General features: G+C 48.2%; 1 protein-coding gene across 2 annotated transcripts in view; it reads right to left on the bottom strand.

Moving 5' to 3' along the window:
- The window catches only part of ARHGEF18 (Rho/Rac guanine nucleotide exchange factor 18), a 57,056-nt gene that overhangs the window by 20,915 nt on the left and 16,614 nt on the right, over positions 1–19,527 (bottom strand). The window contains exons 2-6 of one of the 2 annotated variants that reach the window (XM_068537121.1): positions 4,987–5,125; positions 3,340–3,452; positions 3,042–3,182; positions 1,411–1,661; positions 536–661 (exon numbers count right to left, since the gene is read on the bottom strand). In XM_068537121.1, coding sequence (XP_068393222.1) covers positions 536–661; positions 1,411–1,661; positions 3,042–3,182; positions 3,340–3,452; positions 4,987–5,054 — 699 coding nt within the window. In that variant the 5' untranslated portion in view covers positions 5,055–5,125. Of the gene's footprint in view, positions 1–535; positions 662–1,410; positions 1,662–3,041; positions 3,183–3,339; positions 3,453–4,986; positions 5,382–19,527 lie in introns of those variants that run through there. The other variant, XM_068537120.1, reaches the window with a different exon arrangement.

A 19,527-nucleotide genomic window follows, 5' to 3' on the forward strand; every position in this document is an offset into this window, starting at 1 on the left:
GTTCCCGGGGCAGGGCGGCCCCTTGTGAGGACACTCATGTCCCCTCAATGGTCTGAGGACCCATGGTCATCCATTGAGGGGCATCTCAGGGGCCACCTGCTGCGGCAGGAACAAAACCCTAGGCCTGCTTTGCTTTACACCCGGGGCTTCTCCAGAGCTTTCACCACTGTGTTCTGAATGAGTTTGTGGTTAAAAATGAGACAGGGGCTTCCCTGGTGGTGCAGTGGTTGAGAATCCGCCTGCCAATGCAGGGGACACGGGTTCGAGCCCTGGTCTGGGAAGATCCCACATGGCGCGGAGCAACTAGGCCCGTGAGCCACAACTACTGAGCCTGCGTGTCTGGAGCCTGTGCTCCGCGACAAGAGAGGCCGCGACAGTGAGAGGCCCGCGCACCGCGATGAAGAGTGGCCCCCGCTTGCCGCAACTAGAGAAAGCCCTCGAACAGAAACGAAGACCCAACACAGCCAAAAATATAAATAAATAAACTTAAAAACAGATAAATAAATAAATAAATACTATTTTTTTTTTTTTTTACCTTGATCAAGTTTTGAAATTTCTTGTTTTGCTGCAGTAGCAACTTGTAGTGACTGACGGCTTCATTGTGGCCGCTACAAAAGACACCGTATTTTTCTTTCATTCTCTCCCCGTTTTCACCTGAAAACTGAAGAGAGGCCGTGGAGGCGTTACTAGAAGGAAACACAAAAACTGCCAGGGAATGTTTTCACCTCATTCGCCTGACTCTGCTAAAACGCAGATTGACTTGACTTGGGATTTCACTTTCTCGTCTGGCTCGCTGGCAATCGAACGAACAGAGAAATGCTTCAGGACATGGTGTCTCAGCGCAAGGTACCGAAAGGGAAAAGGAGAAGACGTCTGCACGTCACACGTGCTTGTAAAACATCCCGAAATCCGAGAAGGAAAAATCAATTTAAGTGGAAGAATGTTAGAAAAATTCAAAAGCGAACGGCGTCTTCTTCTCATGCATCCTAGTTAGCTGACCTGGGACGCTCCGGGCACTCCGAGGGCAGACGAGGGGTCCTGGGTCCCCTCTGTCAATCTAGGTCTTGGCCCAGAAGTCCACTCAGAAGTCAGCTCAGGGTCAATGGCCCTACCATGGATGGCTCTGGTCCAAAAACCAAACAGCCGTCAAGACCAAAAAAAATAAAAGCCAGCCAACCAAACAAACAAAAGCCCAGAACACCCACTGGATAGTGTCTAGACGAGTGCATTCACCATTTAGGTCTCTGTGTTTCTAGGCTGGTGGCAGGATTCGTGGCTGTTAAGGGGCCGGGACTGCAGTCCTCGGGGGCTGGGGCTCTCAGCAAATGGGGGGCATGTTCTTTCTGCATTGGAAGGAAAGAGACGGGGCAGGGGCTGGTCCAGGCCCTGAGCCGCCCTGGCCGCGCCCACCTGTTGTACCAGGAGGTCCCCGATCTTCTGGACGATGTAGTTGCGGTCACTGCCCTCCTCCAGGGACTCCTGACGGCGCTCCTTCAGCCGAGACAGGAAGTGGCCGTGCACTTCTAGCAGGTCGTCTGCGCCTGGGAAGAGGAGGCTGATGGCCTTGGGGCTGAACTGCAGCTCCTCCCGCAGGGCCCTGGAGTAGACCTTCAGCATGATCTTGAGCGTCCGCACGTGGTGGGCCTCCGTCTGCATCAGCTCTGCAGGGACAGGGACGCGGGACTTAGTGGTGCGGGGCCAACGCCCCGGCTCGGCCCTCCCTTGTCCCGCGACGGGCCAGGCCGGCTTCTCAGGTTTCTGTGAAGCCCTCGCCCTGGTGGTCTGACAGCCCAGGGGCCAGGCTTCCTGTCCTCCCCGGCCCAGCAGTGCTGGGGGGCCCAGCTTAAGGGGGCGGCGAGGGGTGGAAGGACATCAGGAAAGAGAGGACCCGGATGTGCACTGGGACCTCAAATTCACAGGAGGGGTTCCTGCCTAATGTCAACCGAAGACGTTTCCAGGCTGTTTGAAACAAAGAAGACTGTTCTGACGAACACCCCTCCCAGGGATGTGAAACTTGCATGTCAGAGACCTGCCCCAGACTACAACTGATGGGAAAAGCGGAGCTCCAGGGAGGATTTTAATTCACTGTTAAAGGCAAAGAAAGATTCGATTTTGTGATGGAGTTCCTCTGCCGTTTAAGTCAAGGCCTTGAAGTTGTTAGAGATGAAACAGAAGTCAGTGGCGCCGGCCGGGGCCAGGGTCGTCAGCCACGGGGCTGGAAGGAGTCTGCGCTTGCCCAGCAGTGGAGACAGCGTGGCACAGGGCTGCCCAGAGGGAAGCGATGGACTGCACCACCACCCCCGCCCTCTAGGCAGGACTCCTGGCCGGGCTCAGGCTCTCCTCCCCACCCACATCCCAACCTGCTCTGGCCCTGGCAGGGAGCTCAGTGTGTAAAATGTGGAAGGAAGTGAGTGTCCACTGGTGAGTGGACACCACTGAGCAGTGTTGGAGGCCTGGAGGGACCCACGGGGGGCACCCAGCCCAGGGATGGGCGGTGTCTGGGAGATGTGGTTTCCACGGTGACTGCAACATCCCATCTAAGGACAGCAGCTGCCCATGGCCAGGTTCTCCAACGGCCAGTGGGAAGGGGCGCCCAACCCGGGGCAGCGCTACAGTCACATGCAGAGAGGGACCTGCCTCCAAAACCTCCACCACGCCCGGGCCTGTCTGTGGTCACCAGGGATGGCTGGGATGGGCCCAGGCGGTCTTCTCTCTCGGGGTCACCAGCAAGGTAAGGACGAGTCAGGACTGGGCATTCAGCCATTCCTGTCCTCGGGGACTGGTCCTCACAAAGCCCCGTCCGGCCACCTCCTTCCCGGCCCGGAAGGCAGGGCTACCCTGCGGGAGTAGGTGGAGTGGGCCACACAGTCTCAGGGAGGGTCAGCAGTGGAGCCCTGGCTCCCAGATGGAATTAATAAATTAAAAAAAAAAAAATCAAGAAGAAGAAGAGGGAGGAGGTGGAGGAGGGGGAGAAGGAGGAGGAGGGGGAGGGGGAGGAGGAGGGGGAGGAAGCGAAGGGCTGGCGTGGCAGGCCTCCTTACCATAAAGCACATCCTGCCTTTTCACCACCTCCCTCTTCTGTTTCTTCACATATGTGGGGTCCACGGAGAGGCTCCAGGACTCAGCCTCGAACTCGTGGGCATCTGCTTCGATCTCACGCCTCAGCGAGGCAGTGTAGGGGTCTGAGGGAAGAATAGGAGGCTGCTGCTCAGGGGCCCGGGGCCTGGCAGGCCTGGGGCTGCCCCTGCCCGTGCCGCCTGGACGCCCGGATGTGGGTCCTGGCGCCTCCCAGTGAATGGAGACCACCTGACACCCGAGAAAGAATCGAGGTGACGGTACCTTCTATTAAGATGGAGTCAGCGTTCAAAGATGTAAGTGAAAGAGAGTCATCGGCTGCCTGCTTGAACTTCAGAGACAATGTGTCGGTTTCATCCATCTCTCCTGTGACTGGTCTAAATGGAAATCATAAAACCAGTCATTTAAAAAAATTGCATTAAACACACACACACACACACACACACACACACACACACACACATTCTACAAAGGCAAATCACGTTGTTACTCAATCTGATTAGATACTATTTGAGGACTTTCTGCCCATCAACATAAGCCTTAACTCACAGATCATTTTGAAAATTAGGAGACTATCTGTCAATGTGACATCAGGTCTTCTTCCATCAAAACTGCCTTTTTTTGGGGGGGGAGTACAGTTGATGTACAATATTATATTAGTTACAGGTGTATAACATAGTGATTCACAATTTCTAAAGGTTATACTCCATTTATACTTATTAAAAAACATTGGCGATATTCCCTGTGTTGTATAATACACCCGTGTAGTTTATCTATTTTATTTTTTAAAATAAATTCATTTATTTAATTTATTTATTTTTGGCTGCGTTGAGTCTGTTGCTGCACGTGGACTTTCTCTAGTTGCAGCAAGTGGGGGCTACTCTTCGTTGTAGTGCTCGGGCTTCTCATTGCGGTAGCTTCTCTGTTGCGGAGCATGGGGTCTAGACACGCGGGCTTCAGTAGTTGTGGCTCATGGGCTCTAGAGCGCAGGCTCAGTAGCTGTGGCGCACGGGCTCAGTTGCTCCACGGCATGAGGGATCTTCCCGGACCAGGGCTTGAACCCATGTCCCTTGCACTGGCAGGCAGATTCTTAACCACTGCGCCACCAGGGAAGCCCTATCTATTTTATACATAGTAGTCTGTGCCTCTTAATCCCCTGCCCCTATCTTGCCCCTCTCCCCTTCCCTCTCCCCACTGGCAACCACTAGTTTGTTCCCTATATCTGCCATCAAAACTAACTTTAATTTAATGTTCAAGTACATTCTAAGGGTGCATTCATTATATGCTTCCTTTCCTGGCCACCGGAGCCCTCAGGAACCCCTGGAATTCTTTCTGGCCAGAGTAGGCTGGACACAGCCTCATTCCCACTTGAGATTGGAGGGAGAATCCTTTCTCGAGGAAAAAGAAAATCAGCTCCTTTCCCCACCGACTCATCCAAGGATGAGTGACATTTTTTTTTTTTTTACATGAGGTTTTCTACCTGAATGCTGCTGAATGCAATATTATAAGAACCACCTCAAAGTCCTAGGAAAATCGGATTAAGGCATGAATAACAGGACACAAACTTCGCGGCAACGTCAGTGGACTCCCAGCCTCGTCTGGAGGACACAAAGGAGCCCTGTCCAAGGGTCCTTCAAGAGCAGGAAGCAAACTGGATCCAAATGGCCGAGGACCCCCGGAACACATCATTTTTGAAAAAGGAAAAGGAGTGAATCTCCAAAGCAGGTGTTAACAGCAATCTCGCCGCTGCAGGTGTTAACAGCAATCTCGCCGCTTGGTGGGGCTCTCCCCAACACCCCCCCCCACCCCGAGGGTCTCCTTTCGGAGAGGCTGTCCTCGGGGTCCCTGAGGAAAGCCACCCCTGCTCCCTCCCTTCGTCAGCCCCTGTGGCAGAGGGAGTACCCGACTCACCCAAGTCTTGTCCCCGTTCCCGCCGGGCTGGGTGCTGGCTGTGGACCCCCCTTCTGCGAGACCGTCATGCCGACATTCCTGGCCAGGCCCGGGCTGCCATCGGACAGGAGGGTGGCCCTCGGGTGCTCCTTCAGGGATGCTGCGACGGAGGCAAAGACAGAGCTGGTGCTGAGGAAGTGGGCAGGGTAGCGGAGGTGGCCCGTCCGGAGGCCCCGCTCCGACTGGGGCCGCAGCACGGACAGAATCTTGGAGGTCAGCAGCTCGTTATCCAGAAAGACGTTCTCGCTCCACTTCCTGGGAAAAGAGCTGTAGAACGAGAGCTCGGGGCGGCCGCGGAGCGAGCTGGCCCCGTCGCTGCTCTTGGAGTGTGCGTTCCCCATGGTCACGCTGGGGGCACCGAGACCCAGCCGGGCTGTGCCGTTTTTATAGCCCCGGGGGTGATCCTTCTAGAAATGGAAAGCTGCTTCTCTTACTGTATTGGCTGAAGCCTCGGGTATGGAGGGCAGGAAATTGGTCCCCGCTGTGACCATTTAGTGTGGAAATCGCACAGTATTTTCTCCGCAGGTAAAATAAGAACGGCACGACTACTCCTCCACCCCATACCCCTCCGTCTTGGTAGGGGGTAAAAAGCAAAGAGCAGCTTACACCCACCGCAAAGAGTCTTAAGATCACGGATTGGGAGCTTGTGCCGACATCACACACATCTCAGATTGTAATTAATCTGAGACCGGCTGTCAGGATGATTCTGAGATGCGGAGACCATGGGGGTCTCTGGTGTTTGGCTGCACGCGCCACTGTTCGTAATTGCTCTGATAGAATTTGACTCCCGAGGTTGATGAGAGGCCCTGATCCTATATTATAAGGTGATCGTAAACCAACCTAACACACAACAGGGGTCCCGAAGGGTTGTCTGCCCTCATCTGCTCATTAAGAGTTGGGATATTACTGTCGATGCCAACTACCTCCAACAGATCATATACTTGAATATGTTCTTCCCATATGTTATATGTTAATTCATTCGATCCTCTCAATAAGTATCAAGGTATGCAATCTTATCTTCACCTTGATAAATAAGGACAGTGAGAATTAAGAAGATGTGTACAATGTCCAGTGCCACTTATATTTGATAAATGAAAGCCCATGACATCACTCACAGGACTACCTGATTCAAATCTGCAACTTTTTTCATACTCGGTACTAGCAAGAGTTTGTATGTTCTATTAAGGTCATAATCTAGAGACAAGTATTGATCTATTATAATTATACTTGAAGTACATGATTGTACTGGACTTTAGACACATACACCCAAACACATACATACACACACATAACAAAAACAAAAACAAACAACAACAAAAACAGAAATCTAGCATCAGATTCGATATTGAATAGAAAGGATGTTGAACACAAGTTAAGAGACAAAGAGTCAAATTATTTAAAAAAATAATGTGATATTAGAATAAGTGTTTAAAGAATGTGAATGTAATTTTTACCTTTTTTAATTAAAAAATATGTATTGAAAAGAAAAAAAAGAGTTGGAATGTTCAGATGTATTGTACCCACTGATCCTTCCCCATCGATGGAAAGATGCAGCTCTTGGAAAGCCAGGCTGTCATTAATGAGGCTGTTTTTTTCAGTTTCTCTGTGTCACACAAGGAAAGTAGTTGGGACTCTGGTTCTGAGCAGCACGGAGACTACGTGATGCCATTTGGTCAGTGACCTCAAACATCCTGACGTCGTGATCATAAATAGCTAACAATGGCTATTATCATAGTAGACAAAGGTGACAAGGCTGTCGCTCACATACCAACACCCGTTTGCAATGGTGAAAATCATAAATCGAGGCCTCCACGGTCCAGGGCAGGCACTTCCCGGCATTTCTACGCCCAGTGAACTCCACCCAGGCAATTATGATCTGGATGTACAAATATGGGACAAATGCTAAAATGAAGACTTTGCCCGGCATCCTGGTGCGGCTGACAGACTGCTCCTGTGATCCGAGGTCCTGCCTGAAGTCGGATGGATTCTGCTTTAATCAAACAGCCCACGGGAGGAAAAGTCACCCTAAACACCCTCTAAGAATCACTGGTTCCAGAGAATTTTTAGAAAGTGATCGGTAATGCTAAATCTACGATAAATGGAATTAGATCTTCCTTGGATGATTAGGAAGACACTTGGAGGTTTTCATGTCTTGGGGGTCATGATTAGGGGCCCCAGGTACCACTGGACTCAAAAGGGTACAAGGGGTAGAATTCCAGCTAAAAGAATGATGAACTGGCCCCGTAAACGTATGATATAATTTACATATTCTGATCACTGGCTGTCTCCCCAGTAGAATGGAGGACAGTGCCTCCCACAAAACAGGTGCCAAGAAATCACTGTTTCACGGGGTTTTATTTAGCCATAAAAAGGAATGAAATTCTGACACTTGCTACAACGTGGACAAAACGTGAGGACACGGTGCTCAGTGAAATAAGTCAGACACAAAAACGACAAATACCCTCGGATTCCTCTTCTAGGAGGTCCCAACAGGAGTCAGGTTTATAGAGAGAAAAATTAGAATGGGGGGTTCCCAGGGGCTGAGGAAGGGGAATGGGGAGTTTTGTTTAACACGGACAGAGTATCAGTTGGGGAAAATGAGGAGAGTTTTGAAGATGGATGGTGGTAGTGGTTGCCCAAAACTGTGAATGTACTTAATGCCACTGGACTGTACTCTGGTTAAATCGGTCACTTTTACGTTTATGTATATTTTGCCACCGTTTTTTAAAAAAGAAATCATTGTTTATTTAGGGTGATGGAATAGTTCTGCCTCTTGACTGTGGTATTGGTTACTGACATCTACACCTGGAAAACATTTCAAAGATACATACACTCCCCTTTCCCTCACAAGAGCGCAGGTAACAACTAGCAAAACCCAAATAGGGTCTGTCCCTGAGTTGATAACATTGTATCAGTGTCTTGGTTTTGCCACTGGACTATGGTTATATGAGATGTCACGAGTGGGGGATGCTTGGTGGAGGGTACACAGGAAGTCTATTTTTACAACTTCTTGTAAGTCTTGAACTACTCCAGAATAAAAAGTTACAGTCAATTCTTGTTATTCGCGGTAGTGACTGAATTAGCTAATACGGAACCACGGCTCCTAGGGGAGCTTCTGGCTGCACTTTTGCCAACCGGTCATCCTGTAACCTTGTTTTATGTGTGTTTCTATTGAAAAACGCATCATTTAACATATACTGTTGACTCATTAACCTTGAACTTGTGTCTGAACGAAGCTGGTCTAACAGATTTTCTCTGTGAGGCCCACTGTAGCCTTCTTGTGCTTAAGACCACCAGACAGCACTTCAGTGCTATGCTTGGGGGCCCCTTTGCCAAATCACCAACAAAAAGCTCCCCCCCACCAAAAAAAAGGGCAAAACGTGTGGCACCAAATACACTGCAAAAAGGACACGTGTTTGCAGTATGAACTGAAGCAAGAATGCAGGGCACGGCCTGTTCAACCTCAGCTGGGAACGTGCGCCTTAGTGACTCACATTTTTCACCGCAAGTGTCTCTGCACGTGACTGTGAAAACACCCCACAAGTACTGATTGGAGGGTTACAAATACATTTTAGCCAGTAGGTGAATTTGCAAAGACAGAATCCTGCGTCCATACAGTGCAATAGCATTCATCTAAAGAAGAAATGAGATGCTGAAACATGCTCCGATGTGGATGGACCCGGGAAATATCCTGCTGAGTGAAAGTGGTCAGGCACACAAGACCACGCAGTGTAGGGTTCCATCTATAGGAAACATGCAGAATACGTAAATCCACAATGACGGAAAGCAGATCAATAGGTAGGTGCCTAGGACTTGGGGAGATTGGAGGGTGACAGCTAATGGGTATGGGGTTCCTCTTGGGGGTTCTAAAAGTGATTGCGGAAAAAAAAAGGGGGGAATTCCCTGGTGGTCCAGTGGGGGCCTGGGTGCGACCCCTGGTTGGGGAACTAAGATCCCCCAAGCTGTGCAGCATGGCCAAAAACAAAATAAAATAAAATAAATTGATCGCGGTGACTCTGAATACACTAAAAGCCACTGCACCGTACACTGAAATGGGTGCACTGTATGATATGGGAATTATACCTCAGTTAAAGCTGTTCAGCGGATAAACTCCTGTGAAGAAGGGTCACCTTTCTGCAGGAGAACAAGCCCAGTGATTTGTAGGTTTCACACCCAGTATGACTTAGTCATGCTGCCCCTAGCTCTGAGACAGACAGGAATCTGTATTTATCCTGCCCTCGTGTTTTCCTAAACCAGACAGCCATGGTGGGGCAGACAGGGGGTGGTGGGTCGCTGGGATCTGGGCTGTGCTGTCTGCACAGCCATCGAACCCGATTCGGAGCTTAATTAGCACCGTCTGCCCACCGCTGAGAGGTGCCATCGATCGGCATGCTCCTGGCCCGCTGCGGCAACCGGTCCACCACAGAGGGGACCCAGAGGAGAGCCAGGAATGACAACGAGAAGTGAACGGTGAAAATGGAAAAAGTTCTTGGCTTGGAGGAAAAAACACACCCGTTCTCAGCCACAAACAGACAGCAGCCTCTTCTCATGTTTTTTTTTTTTTTTTTTAAACCTGTTTTGCCTCGGTTTCTTGAAGAGTGGTCTCTGTGAGCAAATCAGACGACTAACTGGTGTGACAGCTACGATGATCCCACTCTGGGATTTTACTTGGACAACAGACCCCACGCCACAAAGTTCAGGTTAATAGGGGCTAATTTCTAGCGTACTTAGGCTCCCGAGTGACCTGCAGTCTATAAATCCTCTGATACACAAGCACAACCCCATCAGCCCTTGGGGGAATGTAAGGACGCACGAGGGAAGTCCATGAACAAGACTTGATAGTTAAGAACTTGTTGAAAGTCATTTTTCAAGGAAACTCATTATGACATATCAAGTGACCATCTTAATTGGGCTTAAACTGTCCTTTGTAATCTAGAAGCATACTGGTTTCTAGAAACACCAACTTCCAAGCAAGAATTTTATATTCTAACCAACAAGGACCTACTGTATAGCACAGGGAACTATACTCAATATCTTATAATAACCAGTAACGGAAAAAAATCTGAAAAAGAATATATAGATATATATACCTATAACTGAATCACTTCGCTGTACACCTGAAACTAACACAACACTGTCAATCAACTATACTTCAATTAAAAAAACAAAGAATTCTATATTCTAAATGGCAGATTCCTCCTGCTGCTCGATGGGAAAGTAACTGGAAACATCTTTGGGAGGCAGCTGGGCCCGGGCACAGAGGTCCCTGCAGTTTTCTGCAAAAGGTCACACAGGGGACTTCCTGTGCTCCCAATGCAGCCAGCCTGGGTTCGATCCCTGGTTGGGGAACTAGATCCCGCATGCCGCAACTAAAGATCCCGCATGCCACAACTAAGAAGTCCGCATGCCGCAACTAAGACCCGGAGCAGCCAAAATAAACAAACAAATAAGTAAATAAATATTAAAAACAAAAAAACCACCAGCCGCCTGGCAGTTTCAAAGGCTTGGCTTCGAAACAGCTGCCCCTTTTCTCATATTTGGCGAGGTCCTAGGCCCCCCTCCCTGCCCCCATTCTTTGTGTCTTCGAAGACTTTTCTCTCAGGCTGCGAGTGCCACCTGTCTCTGGAGAGTTCTAGCAAGCACGGGCTGCGGGCGAGTGTTCGAGAGACAATTAAGAAAATCTGATACCAAATGAAGTTTTCAGTTCACAGTTCCCGGCTTGGCAGCCACCTGGGAATAAACTAAATCAATGCCGAGACAACTCATTGATTTCTCTGCCCTGCTTCAGTTGGATGTTACAAAAGCAAGACAGCATAAAAAAGAAAAAGAACAAAAATACAGGAGGGGGAAAAAAAACCCCCCAAACCCCAAACCTTAGCCCCATGCCTCAGAGGACAAAGAGAGAGAAAAAAAAAAAAAAAAAAAAAAAGGCATATTGGGGCTTAGAAGTGTGAGCCAGAAAGAATACTCTTTGTGAACCTGAAATTAAAAAAATACACAAGCCCCCCCCAACTCCCAAATTACGTCAAACCCAGCAAACACCACTTAAAAAAGAATTGTGGGATCTCCTTGACTGCGTGTGCAGAAGACTTAAAAATCGCAAAACAGTATTAAAGTAGAAATAACCTGTACTGCTACCACCCACAGTTAATTGCTTCTGGAATGAAGATTTATAAGTTGACAATTAATGTTTAATAATGAGTGATCTAGAGATCTGTGTTGAAAAATCCCTCACGTATAGCAAAAGGATAATATGGTAGCAAATATATATTTTTGGCGTAAATATCATGCAGGACATGTGGGTTATACCATCAAGCGATATGCTTGCAAATCACTATTCTACAAAATAGTTTGTATTATTCTATGGATAATTCCGGAAGTTAACGCAGAAAGGACCAATGGCCATGCCCGTGGGCATAAAAATGAACCTCAACCTAAACTTCATGCTTTTCACAAACAAGAACTCAAAATGGACCACAGATTTAAACAGAAAATGTAGAACTATAAGACTTTTCAGAGCTAACGTAGGAGAAAATCTTCAGGAACTGGGGCTTGGATGGGTGAAAGAGTTCTTTGCTATGACACCAGAAGCCTGATCCACAAAAGAAAAATATATCTTTAAATCGACTTCATCATAATTAAAAACATTTGCTTGTGGAAGATCTGTTAAAAGGATGAAAAGACAGGCTACAGAGTGGGAGGAAATATTTTGCAAACTGCCTATCTGACGAAGGACTAGCATTTAGAATATATGACGCGCTCTCAAAATCCAACAGTAAAAATACAAACAACCCATTCAGAAAATGAGCATAAGAGATGAAGACTACATTTCACTGAAGAAGATATACAGATGGCAAAAAAGGACGTGAAATGATGTTCAACATCATTTAGCCATCAGAGAAATGCAAAACCACCGTGAGCCGTCACTACCAGAACGGCTAAAATAAAAAACGGTGAAGATGCTGAATGCTGGTGAGGATGTGGAGAAACTGGATCACTCATACATTGCTGGCGGGAATGTAAAAGGGTGCAGCCGCTCTGGAAAACAGTTGGGTGGTTTGTAAAGAAAACTAAACAATTGCATTCTTCTGTATTTATCTCAGAGAAATGCAAAACTCAGGTCCAGACAGAAACCTTTACATGACTGTTCGAAGCTGCTTTGAGGCCAAAACAGGAAACAACACAGATGTCCTTCACTGAGTAAATGGTCAGACAAACTGCGGTCCACCCATGCCACGGAATACTGCTCGGCAAGGAAAAGGAACTGTTGATAACACACAACAACCTGGGTGGATCTCACGGGCATTATACTGAGATAAAAGCCAATCTCAAAAGGTCACCATATGATTCCATTTATGTAACATTCTTTTTTTTTTTTTTGGCTGCACCGAGCAGCTTGTGGGATCTTAGTTCCCCAAGCAGGGATCAAATCCAGGCCCCCAGCAGGTGAAGTGTGGAGTCCTAACCATTGGGCCACCAGGGAATTCCCTATGTAGCATTCTTGAAACGACAAAATTATAGAGATAGAAAAAAGATTTGTGGTTGCTGGAGTTATCCGTGGGGGGCGGGGCGGGGCAGGCGCGTGAAGAGTGGACGAGAATATAACGCAGAAGTTCAAGGGCAATCTGTGGTGATGGAACAGTCCTGCATCTTGAGGGAAGTGGTGGCTGTGGGAATCTACACATGTAATAAAATGGCACTGGACCAGACTCACATATTGTCCAGATGACAATTTCCTCATTTTGATACCCTATTATATTTTAGTTACAGAGAAGTAACCAGTGGGGGAAACTGCGTGAGGGGTACACGTGACCTCTCTGTACCACCTTTGCCATTTCCTGTGAATCTGTAATGATTTCAAAAGAAAAAGTGTGAAACAGACAAAAGCATCACCACCAACAAAAAAAAGAAAGAACACTCATGCCCAAAGTCGTAAACAGCTCCAGCTGCCATAATAAAATAACAATTTGGGTGGCTTAAACAATAGAAATTTATGTCTTACAGTCCTGGAGGCTGGGAAGTCCAAGACTAAGGTGACAGTAGATTCGGCCTTTGCTGAGGGCTTGCTTCCTGGCTTCAGATGGCCACATTCTTGCTGGGTCCTTACATGGTAGAGAGAGTGAGAACAAGCTATCTAGGGTTTTTTCTTATAAGGGCACTAATCCCATCATGGGGGCCCCACTCTCATGACCTCATCTACTCCAATCACCTTGCAAAGGCCCCACCTCCTATTACCATCACGCTGGGGGGTTAGGGATGCAACATGGGAATTTGGGGGGAACACAATTCAGACCAGAACACAGTGAATAAAGCCGTGTTTCCTGCAAACTCATTTAATTCCAGAGCTTCTCTTATCACTCACTGGACACCTCAGCAGAAAGAACAAGCAGCCTTCCTCTTTCTTCCCTTCCTTCATCTCTTAGAGGGAAGGCCAAAGGGCACAGCCTCTTAAGAAGAATTCCTGCAGAAGGTGATGGACACTCAACCGAGATCTCAGAGAGCAGTTCTGATGGCCAAGGAGGAGGGTCTGGGAATAGTGCTTTATAAGAAAGCAGGCTTGGAGACATTCAGAGAGGGTTACAGTGAAAATGAGAAATGCCCGAGGACCTCATGGCAAGTCACCATAATTTGGGAGAAGAGACTGTAAGAGTATAAAAAGTAATGAGAGGGACTTCCCTGGTGGTCCAGCAGTGAGGACTCGGCGCTTCCACTGCAGGGGGCATGGGTTTGATGCCTGGTTGGAGAACAAAGATCCCACAAGCTTCGCAGTGCGGCCAAAAGAAAAAACAACAAAAGAGCCACCCAACGGGATGTGGGGCTGCTCCACTGAGAGTGGCCGAACACAAGACTTTGTCCTGGCTGGAAACCTGGGGACTTCGTGCAGAAGCCTCTGCCAGGGGCCACCATGTAAAAGAGAAATGCGCAAAGGTGTGGATGGTAAGAAATGATACCTGGTTGACAGAGCTGCCAGACGGCCCTGGGCCAGCCATCCCTGCCTGTCCCCGACCTCATGGGAGAATCTGCCCTTAATGAGTAAATCCCCAACATCACCACAAGGCTTAGAAAAAATTTACTTTGGGGACTTCCCTGGTGGCGCACTGGTTAAGAATCTGCCTGCCAATGCAGGGGACACGGGTTCGAGCCCTGGTCCGGGAAGTTCCCACATGCCGCGGAGCAACTAAGCCCATGCACCATAACTACTGAGCCTGTGCTCTAGAGCCCACGCGCCACAACTACTGAAGTCCGCACACCTAGAGCCTGTGCTCTGCAACAAGAGAAGCCACCATAATGAGAAGCCTGTGGCCCGCAACGAAGAGTAGCCCCTGCTCGCCGCAACTAGAGAAAGCCCGCGCGCAGCAACGAAGACCCAACACAGCCAAAAAATAAATAAATAAAATAAAATAAAATAAATTTAAAAAAAAAGAATAATGTACTTTGTTATTAGCGTGAATGTTAAATATGGTCATCCCTCGGTATCCGGAGGGCATTGGTTCCAGGGCCTCTAAGGATGCCAAAATCCCAAAACCCAGGATGCTCAAGTCCCTCATATGAAATGGCAAAGTATCAATACAGTTGACCCTTGAACAACACGGGTTTGAACTGTGCAGGTCCACTTATAGCGGATTTTTTTTCCCCACTAAATATGTGCTATAGTACTATACAATCCGTGGTTGGTTGAATCTGAGGATGTGGAGCCACAGATATGAAGGGCCAACTATAAAGTTATACTCAGATTTTCGGCTGCACAGAGGGTCAGCGCCCCTAACCCCCTCACCCCCCGCACCGTTCAGGGGTCAGCTGAATCTGCATAGAACCTATGCACACCCTCAGGTATGCTTTAAATCATCTCAAGGTTACTTATCATACCTAATACAATGTAAATGCTAGGTAAATAGTTGGCTGCGAGCACAGCAAAATTCAAGTTTTGCTTTCTGGAAGTTTCTGGAGTATTTCTGATCCTTGGTTGACTGAATCAAGGATGTGGAACCTGTGGATATGGGGGGTGGGCAACTGTACCTTGTCTGCTTAGCTAAGGAACTGTGCCCAACTCATTGTCTGCCTGTGTCTAGAGAAAAGGGAACTGCGTGATCTTTTATGCATGTGTATCTTGCTGAAAATTAGTCCAAGTAAAAGATTTTTAGAAAGCTCAGGTCTGAAATGACATTTCGCTGGATACACCTGACATTTGTGAATGTTACGTTCCCGAACGGGGCCTGCAACTTAGGAAGCGTATGTACCTTAAAATTAAAACAAAAACAAACAATAACAAAAATGAATGGCCAAGGAGCTTCCTCTCTCTGAAATGGGTTGGTTGGCAGATAACTTGGAGGTTCATCACCTGAATGGCAGTTTCCTTTTCTCCAATGACATCAATGAATATGTTGGTACCAAAATGCAGTAATGTTTTATAATGAGTAGGTGCCTGCCTATTGTGATTATAGATAATTCCTCCTTTGTTTGGTTTTGTGTTAAGAGTTTACTTTTCAGAAGAAGAAGAAAAGAGGGGTTTATTTCAAAGACCTGATATCTGTGAGTAAAGAGGGAAGGGGGGGGGTCTTAAAAATTTGGAAAATGAACCCAGACAAAACTACAATTCAAAAAGACACATGCACCCCAATGTTCGTAGCAGCACTGTTCACATTAGCCAAGACATGGAAGCAACCTATATGTCCGTTGACAGAGGAGTGGATAAAGAAGATGTGCTACATATACACAATGGAATATTACTCAGCCATAAAAAAAGAATGACATAATGCCATTTGCAGCAACGTGGATGGACCTAGAGATTATCATACTAAGCGAAGTAAGTCAGACAGAGAAAGACAAACACCATATGATATCACTTATATGTGGAATCTAAAATACGACACAAATGAACTTATCTACAAAACAGAAAGACTCGCAGACACACAGAACAGACCTGTGGTTGGCCAAGGGGCTGGGGGAGGGAAGTACTGGGAGTCTGGGATAAGCAGATGCAAACCATTATATATAGGATGGATAAACATCAAGGTCCTACTGTAGAGCACAGGGAACTATATTCAATATCCTGTGATAAGCCATAATGGGAAAAAATATAAAAAAGAATGTGTATATGTATAACTGAATCACTTTGCTGTACAGCTGCAATTAACACAACACTGTAAATCAACTATACTTCAATAAAATTAAAAATAAAATAAAAACAAAAAAAGATGGTTAAGATGATAAACTTTATGCATATTTTACCTCTATTAAAGATGAAAACAAAATTAAAGGACCCAGAGTGTGTCCACATAATACCACTTGACAGAGAAGAAATGAGACTCCCCCCTCCCCATTTTTTTGGGCCACACCGCATGGCTCGTGGGGTCTCAGTTCAGGGGTTGAACCCGGGCCACAGCAGCGAAAGCCCGCGATCCTAACCACTGGGCCACCAGGGAACTGCCTAAAAACGAGACTCCTTAACCGTGGTTTCCTTCTGTCTCCTCTGTTGGTGAGATGGCACTTGGACCAGGAAGGATCAGAGAAAACACGTTGAGAAGGGCGTCGAAGCTCAATGCAGGACGAGGGACGTGTAGCTGACCTCAACTCCTCAGTACCTGGCACATGGCTGTCCAGGGACACGGGTGGCACCAACTAAAGTCACCAGATTGGACAACTTTTGCGTCAGACACGGAGACAGTTGGCTGAGCTTGTGTGGAGTGCCTTTGGGGAGCCGGGGAGGGCAGAGTGACAGAAAACAACAGAAGGGCAAAGCGATCCTGATTGGAAAAGAGGAAGGAAGTTAATCTTACAAACTCGATGTTAAATCGCTGGCAGAAAATGGCTTACGGGCTGTGGGGATGGGAAATAGGCCGTGAATCCTGGGTTTCCCGTTTCCTGGAACAAATCAAGACTAAACTCTGAGAGGTGTGCTTTGCAGCCCTACAGGAGAGTAGACAGAGAGAAGGTGTTTATAGCCACTACAGCAAATGGGTCGCTAATCCTCGTGGCTCTGGGCACAGTGGGGAGACAGAGTGGATACGGGCCCCTGGGGTATCAGCTAGGTGCTGGCTGAATCCCTCATGACATCCATGTAAATTCCAGGGGTATTAAGAACTGATGAGTGCAGGCTGGGCGACTTTAAAACTTACTGGGCATCCACAGTCAAGCTTGGTAATGGACCGATCTTACGTAGAAAGGGGGTCTCTAGTGGAATGCCAAAGGGCTCTGTCCTCGGTCTTGCCTGAGATGAGACCATAGGAGCCTCGCTTATCAAATTCACAGATGACATGGGGCAGAGAAGCTGCCTCAGATTTTGTTTGGAAATAAAGACAGAGAGATGAAGTAACACAAAGCTCCTTTTTTTTTTTTTTTTTTTTTTTTTTTGTGCCGCCCCGCGTGGCATGCGGGATCCCCGACCACTGATCGAACCTGGGCCGCCTGCAGTGGAAGTGCCGAGTCCTAACCACTGGACCGCCAGGGAATTCCCAAACACAAAACCATCTTGATAGGCTACTATGGAGGAAACAGCAAGAGATTCAGCAAAGATGGGGGCCATGGGAGGTTCCCACCTGTAGCAGCAGCACAGGTGAGAAAACCAAAGGGGTTTCTGGTGCCTGCAGGCAGGCTCAATAAACCAACAGTGTAGTGCACACAGGGTGGGTCACCTTAGGTCACAGCAGTATCAGTGCGATAACCAGAGCTAGGAGGGCCAAGCTGCTGGCCGGCCAAGCCTGCCCTGGAGTTTATCTAGGGCCTGGGCCAAGTTCAGTGAGTTCATTGGCTGGAAGTGGCACCCAGAAAGCTGTGTTCTAATAAGTACCATGGAGGGTCGGATGCAGGCGGACTGAGGCCCCCATGAGGGCCAACTCGGGCTGAGTGGGGTATGCCCCGCAGAGCTTATAGAACTACTGAGGGGTCCCAGCCGTGACTTGAGAGGAAGGGGCCGAAGGATGGGGGTGATGCTTGGAGGAAAGGAAGTCCAGGATGGCGGTCCCCATGAAGGGCTGGCTCATGGGTGGGCGTGGAAGTGGGCTCTCCTGGGGGGCTCCCCTATGTAACAGGTGACGTTAACACAGACGAGGGATTTCTAGTTTTCCATAATAATTAAATAGCAACCGCCTGGGATTTCACAAACCAGATGGAACCACTGCTCCTGTTTTAGCACATTCCTTTCCATTCTTATTTCGGTTCATTTCAATGAGGTCACACGGTCGCCAACCATCAACCATTTCTGACCTACAAAAACAACCATTTGCGACCTACAAAAATGACCATTTCCCACGGTTTGACCTAATACACGGGTGAGCTCCTGCCCAAACTTAATTTTACATCCTGCCTTTCTGCTTAAGATGTGTCATAAACATTCTGCCAGCCTGTCAAATATATTGTGTAAAGCTTTTACAACAGCTTTCTTATGGAAATCTTTTGCAATGGCTGTAAAATCACTTATTAAACACAACCATTCCTCTAATGTCGTGTTCTTGGGGTATTTCCAACGTTCCCCGTGGTTGTAAATTAAACTGTGATGGACGTCTGCGTGACACACTTCATCAGCAATGGATACTCTCCTGAGATAAGTTCTTAGCAGCCGGGTCTCCCACCCCTTGTTTCCACAGTCCATCTTCCCCCACCATAGCACAGCCTGTCCGGAAGCTTCCTGAGAGCAGGCCGCTGTCTGGTCGAGCGCTGTATGCCCAGCTGCCGGGGAGCTTAGTGGGTCGCACTCTGCAAGCAGGGTCGAGGGTCTGGATTCTCAGATACTTTAGATCTACTCAAAAGAGCTCTTTGGGGGGGGCGGGGGGAAGGGATAAATTGGGAGATTGGGATTGACATAGACACACTACTATATATAAAATAGATAACTAATAAGGACCTACTGTATAGCACAGGGAACTCTACTCAGTACTCTGTAATGACCCAGATGGGAAAAGAATCTAAAAAAGAGTGGCTATAGGTATATGTATAACTGATTCGCTTTGCTGTAGAGCAGAAACTAACACGATGTTGTAAATCAACTCTACTCCAATAAAAATTAGAAGAAAAAAAAAAAAAAGAGCCCTGCTGAGCACTGTGGTGAGCTGGGAGCACGTGGCCTCCCCCCACCAGGGAACTTGGACTTGACACACTTCCCAGGAGAGGTGGCCTCCCCTCCGCCCACACTCATTCTCTCCCCGCATTGTCCCCGGGGCCCCTCCCCGTGCTCTTCGGGAGCCTCCGCCCCTCTCTGTGCAGGGCCCTCCCTCCGTGCCAGCGGGACAAGTCCTGGCCGTTTAGCCAAGGCTGTGACCTCCTTGGGTGGCTGCCCGTCCAGACTTGCCACCCCGGTCCCTCCCCACCTGCTGCCTGCGCGGCTTCCCGCACACCTGATCGGTGTCCCCATGGCTTTGGTATAAAGTCCTAACTCCCTGGCCTGCTTGTGCTGGACTCTCCAGGGTTCGGGCCCCTCCCAGGCCTCACCTCTTGCCACCAATTGCACCCTGTACCCCAAGTGTGCTGTCATGCAGCACTGGGGAGCCCTGGAGTCCCTGGGGGCCC

Source organism: Eschrichtius robustus, chromosome 2, assembly GCF_028021215.1.
Source record: "Eschrichtius robustus isolate mEscRob2 chromosome 2, mEscRob2.pri, whole genome shotgun sequence".
In the NCBI taxonomy this organism is placed as follows: Eukaryota; Metazoa; Chordata; class Mammalia; order Artiodactyla; family Eschrichtiidae; genus Eschrichtius; species Eschrichtius robustus.